The 6,825-nt window shown below is 52.1% G+C and overlaps 1 protein-coding gene across 1 annotated transcript; it reads left to right on the plus strand.

Moving 5' to 3' along the window:
* The first annotated feature begins 2,034 nt into the window (after positions 1-2,034).
* Foxd3 (forkhead box D3) lies at positions 2,035-4,309 on the plus strand. The gene has a single exon (XM_052175581.1). It carries the CDS (start codon positions 2,417-2,419, stop codon positions 3,827-3,829), a length of 1,413 nt encoding a protein of 470 aa, XP_052031541.1. The 5' UTR covers positions 2,035-2,416; the 3' UTR covers positions 3,830-4,309.
* Positions 4,310-6,825: the final 2,516 nt, after the last annotated feature.

Here is a 6,825-nt window from a genome sequence, read left to right on the forward strand (position 1 = left end):
TCAACTCAGGCATGCATTTTAGGGTCAGGTGTAACCCCAAGATCAGCTGGAAACAAAAAAACAGAGAGATTCCAGACCCCTCGGGATTGTCACTGTGCCCCCTCCCCTCCAACCCCTGGTCCTGTAGCTGCCCTAACCCTGTAGCCTGCAGCACTGATCCATACGCAAAGAGCTGCCGCTATAGACAGGAAAGTTGTGTAATGGGGATAATAGTCAATCTGTGTGTCCTAATGCCTGTAAAAAAGCAAGTTTGCATATTAAAATATTTTATTAATTTGATGTACCTGGGAAAACTGGGTCTAGCTGAGGATACAGGTCATGGGGATCAGAGTCACACTGGCAACCTGAGAGAACCTAACTTTTCCGCTATTTTCCATAAACAATACAGAAATTGTTTCCTTCCTGACTTCCTCCTCTCAGTCTCTTATAACCCAGGGCTCATAGGTCCTCCCTCCAGGCCTTCAGCACACAAATTAATCCGATTTCAAGAGGGCTACAATCGGTAAGTGCTCTCCTCTGACAAAGAAGCGGCCTAAGAGCGAGGGGGTGGGGTTGGTCGGGACAAGCAAGGTCACCTCGAACCACTCGGGTCTGGGAAGGCCAGCTCCCCTCGGACATACCGAGTCCACTCACCTCAGCAGCTCCAGGCGCTGACCCTGGGTTACTTGAAAGTTCACCCCAGTATCTCTGGGAATTTCAAGTCTCTCCTACCATAGCTGACATTCCTTGAACTTCACATGTGCTGGACACATCTCCGGGGCCTCTTCTTTGGCGCAGATTTCTACAGAAGTTAAGTCTTGGAGAGTTTGTCTGTACTTTAAGAGATAACCCAACATTACGTAGCAGCAAAGGCGAGCCCACTCCCGCCAGCATGCCCTGGGATACTGTGGTTCCTTGGAGGTCGCGCCCTCCGCTCGGAAGTCCTCGCCAGCTCACCCGTGTTTCCCAACCGCCCCAGTCTGTGCGCCACGTCTAATACCAAGAAGGCCCAACGCCTCTTCCCCAACCCTCTCCACTTACCCAAGGCCGCTGCCAATGCCTGCTCCATTTCCAGCTCATTTCCGACTTTTTCTGTGCTAAGTCGTTTAACAACTCCAACAGCCAGTTATGGCGTCTTTGTTTATAGGTTCCCTGATATTTTACGTCCTTTTTATTTCTCTGCAACTATCCTAATAGGTTAATCGATACCTATTCTCTGACCTCGGGAAACCCCAGCCGATGGTGTTGTGATCGTTGAGTATATATATATATATATATATATATATATATATATATATATATATATATATATATATAATTTGGCGTCAACATATATATATGCGTTGAACCCAGAAACCTAGGGAAAGACTTGAGTAGTTAGATTTGGGGGTGATGGGAGGTACATCAGCAGATGTCTTTTCTCTGAAATAATCCTGAAACAGGAGGGGGTCTGAAGCCTAATTAGCAAAAGGAAGCCGGATGTCTTCCCTTAATCCTTGAATAAAAAACAAAACCCCAAAGCAAATCAAAATAGTAAGTTTTTTCTTTTAAGAAAAATCACAACCTTTTTTTTACATTGCCAGTTGGTCTAAATAATATTAGCAAAGAGGGGAAGGCAGAAAAATGCAGGGGACGGAGAGGGCAGGGTGGAAAGGAGCCCTACAGTCCTGAGGACACTCTTAGGCCCACGCCCTCTCCACCCCCACCCACCCCCCCACTCACGCCCTCCCTGAACCCGGCGCCTGGCTCCAGCGTGGGCAGGGGTCTCCCAACAGCCCGAAGAGCCCTCGGGGCCCGCGGGATGCTAGCGCCTAGTCGGTGAGGAGTTGCGCTTCTGTCGTCCCTTTGTTGACAATTCCCTGAACCAACTTGAGTTTGGCTAGCTCCACCGCGGCCCTGACGTCACGCGCGGTCACGTGGCCCCGCCTCCCTCAGGATCTTTAAGTAGAAAGTAATCTATCAGGCCAGTCCTTAAAACGGGACTTTCGACTACCCGGGCTTGGCTTCCCTGTCACCCCCCGCTCCACCCCCGCGGTCGCCCCTGCCCGCGCCCTCCTGAGCTGCTTGGGGCCCGGCATCCCGCGCTTGCCTGGACCGCTGCTGGACCCCACGCCCAAACCAGAGGTCGAGGAAGGCTGGCGAAGTGAGGGGGTGCGGCGTGGAGAAACCTCCGGGGTCGTGAGCATTAGCCTCCTCCTAGTAGAGAAGCGTCGAGGACCGCAAGAGTTCGCGGAGCGCGGCTGCGGAGCGCAGCGCCCGCACCGCGCGATGCCAGGCCTCCGGGTGTGAGCTGACCCGAGCGGGCTCCGAGCTACCTGTGCCCTGTCTTCCCCCCTCAGCTTTCTTTCGGGGGGCACCCGCACCCCCTTTCCCTAAGCTCCGCGGCCGCCCTCGCTCTCTGCTCGCTCCCGGCCGCCGCCACCAACCCCGCGGAGGGATGACCCTCTCCGGCAGCGGCAGCGCCAGCGATATGTCCGGCCAGACGGTGCTGACGGCCGAGGACGTGGACATCGATGTGGTGGGCGAGGGCGACGACGGGCTGGAGGAGAAGGACAGCGACACCGGTTGCGACAGCCCCGCGGGGCCTCCGGACCTGCGCCTGGACGAGGCGGACGAAGGGCCACCGGCGAGCGCTCATCACGGCCAGTCTCAATCGCAAGCCCTGGCACTGCCCACCGAGGCGACCGGGCCGGGAAACGACACTGGAGCGCCGGAGGCCGACGGCTGCAAGGGCGGCGAGGACGCGGTGACAGGCGGCGGTGGGCCCGGCGCGGGCGGCGGGGCGACGGGAGGTCTGACCCCCAACAAGCCCAAGAACAGCCTGGTGAAGCCACCCTACTCCTACATCGCGCTCATCACCATGGCCATCCTCCAGAGCCCGCAGAAGAAGCTGACCCTGAGCGGTATCTGCGAGTTCATCAGCAACCGTTTCCCCTACTACCGGGAGAAGTTCCCCGCCTGGCAGAACAGCATCCGCCACAACCTGTCGCTCAACGACTGCTTCGTCAAGATCCCCCGCGAGCCGGGCAACCCGGGCAAGGGTAACTACTGGACCCTGGACCCCCAGTCCGAGGACATGTTCGACAACGGTAGCTTCCTGCGGCGCCGGAAGCGCTTCAAGCGCCACCAGCAGGAGCACCTGCGCGAGCAGACGGCGCTGATGATGCAGAGCTTCGGAGCCTACAGCCTGGCTGCGGCGGCGGGCGCAGGACCCTACGGCCGCCCCTACGGCCTGCACCCCGCGGCGGCGGCGGGCGCCTACTCGCACCCCGCGGCGGCAGCGGCGGCGGCGGCGGCCGCGGCGCTCCAGTACCCGTACGCGCTGCCGCCCGTGGCGCCCGTGCTGCCGCCCGCGGTGCCCCTGCTGCCCTCGGGCGAGCTGGGCCGCAAAGCGGCCGCCTTCGGCTCGCAGCTCGGCCCGAGCCTTCAGCTCCAGCTCAACACCCTGGGCGCCGCCGCGGCCGCCGCGGGCACGGCGGGCACGGCGGGCACCACGTCGCTCATCAAGTCGGAGCCCAGCGCGCGGCCGTCGTTCAGCATCGAGAACATCATAGGAGCGGGACCTGCGGCGCCCGGGGGCTCGGCTGGGGGTGGCGGGAGCGCGAGCGGAGCCGGGGGTGGCGGGGGCAGTGGGGGCGGCGGCGGCGCCGCCCAGTCCTTCCTGCGGCCGCCCGGGACTGTGCAGTCCGCTGCGCTCATGGCCACGCACCAACCTCTGTCGCTGAGCAGGACGACTGCCACCATCGCGCCCATTCTGAGCGTGCCACTGTCTGGACAGTTCCTGCAGCCCGCAGCCTCTGCCGCCGCGGCTGCCGCCGCCGCCGTGCAAGCCAAGTGGCCCGCGCAATAGTGATGAGCTGGTTGGCCGGGCCGGGCGGCGGCCTCTGGCAGCAGCCTGCTCTTCCAGGCTGTACGCCCTCTCTGATCCTGGTCCATCTGCCCTGGCCCTGGTCCCTCTACCCAATCCTGGACTCTGCTACCCGCCCCCGACTCCCCAACCCCGACCAACGGCGGCCTCCATCCCCTCGCTCACCTAGCTGGCGGAGCAAACTCAACACGCATCCGCTGGGAATAACTTTGCGTACAGGTAAAACTGATAACCGAATTTCCAAAAATGCACCCCGACGGCGCCTGTGCTCTCAGTACTGTGGGGGTGGGAGGGAAATTCTTTGTACATATTTGTATAAAAATCATTGACTTTCCTTTTGGGGTTTTTATTTTTTTAAGAAAAGAAAAAGCAATTCAGTAGATTTAGAGCTTTGAACTTTCATTTTTTTTGAAGGTTCACTCTCCGCAGTTTTATCTGAGAGAAAGAATGTATAAAGACGTTGGGAGATTTTAAATACAAAAAAATTTTTCAAAAAGGCGAAGTGTCATTGTATTATAAAAGTCTGTTTATATATGAATGAATATATATGGTATTCTAAATGTTATTCCATCGTGTTGTACACAATTTTGTAAATAAATTTTTAAAATGCTCAGTCTAGTGTTTTAATTAGGTGTCTAGCAAATGGCAAGATTTTACAATGGAATTTGCATTGTCTGCCCCAGAAAAATCTAGCAATCTTAAGTAGTGACCTTTTCAAACTTTGCAAATTCACAATTTTGGGTTTAGAAACATTTGCGTTTGAAAATGGAAGGCGCATACTTAATTTAAATCATATTAATATGTGACTTTTCACATCAAGCCAGAATAAGGATGAAAATCCCATTCACATCAAGCCACTGTGAATGACTGGCAGGTCCTGCAAAGTATGCTGTCATTAAAAATCTAAGCAAAAGCAGTCTTGTTCATTTTAAAGAACGTTGGAGGAATACAGCCCTGTAGGCAAACTTAGCAGGAGGTTTTTTTGGTCATTTGACCTGTCCTTTCCAAGAACAAAATTCCAAACATCTTGTATTCTAGCATTTAAACCTTGGGTTTTTGGAATTTCTTTTCATCCCTTAAGTGGAAATGCTAAATTTCATTGATTTTTAAATTCACATGGTAGCATTTTAGCCTTTGCATTGGAATAGTATCAGCATTTCGATGATAGGCAATAGATCTTAGGGTTTGTTTGTTTGTTTTTTTTCAGAAAAATATCAAGTAAAAATCCCCCCCCTTTTTTTTAATCAGCTCACATAACTAGATATCAGGAAGATTCCTGAACACGTAACCCCTCCTCTCCAGCCTTTCAGAAGGCCAAGGTATCATAATAAATACCCTTCTAAAAACAGGTGCATGTTATCTCCACCCCTTTTCTACCTTAGCTAGATTAGGCTTTTGGGGGTGGGGGGTGGCGAGGAGAGGAAAATGTCCTTGTAGATTATTTTAGGTATGCATTTCATCTGTTTCAATGCTTTAGGTAACGTAAAAATGAAACAAACGTCTAGACCTATGAGGTTTGTTGGGCCACCACCAGCATATCCTCAAACGGCATCAATTCTAATTATTTTGTAATTAATTAGCTGTTACAATTACTTATGCGAAATCAGTTTTTAACTCCGGAATCATAGGTAGCAGAGATGTCAACTCCACCCTGAGAGTGTCTTGTAGGTAAAACCCAGCACTGTCAGAAGTGTCCACTCCTCGCTTCCCACTTGGAAGCAGAGCCTTATTCTCGGCGATCAGCGTGGTCTTGGGGGTCGCTCTTAAAGACACTTCCTCGCAAACACAGACTCTGTTTTCCTGGTAAACGATAAATGTTATTGTGTCCGGAGTAAACATTCTGCCGAGAGCGGGAGTCCTAAAATAAAACAGGCTGCTGGGGTGAGAGTTTTTAACTTGATAAACAAGAACCTCATAATGAGCCCTGCCGAAGAAGCTACTGTAACGTTCAGCGAGGAGAGCTTTACTTCGGGCGGGTCCCTTCTAATCTCCTTTTACAAGGAAAACTAAACGGATCTAAATTGGTTTGTGCGTTGCAGCTATAAAAGTCACAAGTTGTTTCACAGTTGTGTCTGGCTAATCGGTTTTTACACAAACAGCAAATGGTACACGATTTGTGCAAACACACAGAGGTTACTTCTAAATTTAGCTGGCACCCCTGGGAAAAGAGAAAGGCAGGGCTTCTTGAATTCACTTTTAGCCTCAAGAAGCTGCTGATGCAAGGCTTCTAAATGGCATTGGATAACAGGGGCCTCATTCCATCCCTGATCCTTTGTTACTTATAAAATTACTCGCTCATATTTCCGCGCATAGCAGCAATACCGGCCGAGCCTGGGCACGCAGCGTGCCACTCGGACACAAGCTGCCGCTTGAGATCTGCAGGGCCTTTTCCAGCGACGCATTAGGCGGCGCGGTGTAGAGACCGCTGCAACTTCCCCTCCAGCCTCTTTCGCTCGAACAACAAACGGCTTCTTTCCCGTGTATTTGGAGGATAGGAGCTCTCATGCCCAAACACCAGCAGCCAGTGGTTTTTGAAAGTCCTGGTGCGATACCGGGAGAGTAGAGCCCAGCTACACTCTTGGAATTGAGCTTAGACCTTTTAAATGGTGAAGGTTTAGAGAAGACGAGGAAATGTTAATAATAATAATAATGATAATAATAATAATAATTTTTTAAAAGTAGATAAATGTACTCAAGCACTTTGTAGGTTGGAGCACGCTTTAAACCCAGGTTTGATGTTTTTCGACACTTGTGATAAAAGGCGATGAAATCCCTCTAAAACTGGAGGTTTAAAACAGTGCGATCGCTACCTATCTTTTATTACAGTTTTTTTGTTTTTAAAAAGAGAGAAATTAAAAAAGAAGAGCATAAATAAAGGAAGCAGGTTGGGCTTAAAGGGGAAGATGCTAGCCTCCGATTTAAGCAGCCCTCGATTCTTCGGGCACAAATTTCCAGACAATCAATTCACTCTCAAAGCC

Source organism: Apodemus sylvaticus, chromosome 3 (assembly GCF_947179515.1).
Source record: "Apodemus sylvaticus chromosome 3, mApoSyl1.1, whole genome shotgun sequence".
Taxonomy (NCBI): domain Eukaryota; kingdom Metazoa; phylum Chordata; class Mammalia; order Rodentia; family Muridae; genus Apodemus; species Apodemus sylvaticus.

Excerpts from the sequence above, each read along its gene's own strand:
- Foxd3 (XM_052175581.1), top strand. The coding sequence starts at position 2,417 with ATGACCCTCTCCGGCAGCGGCAGCGCCAGCGATATGTCCGGCCAGACG.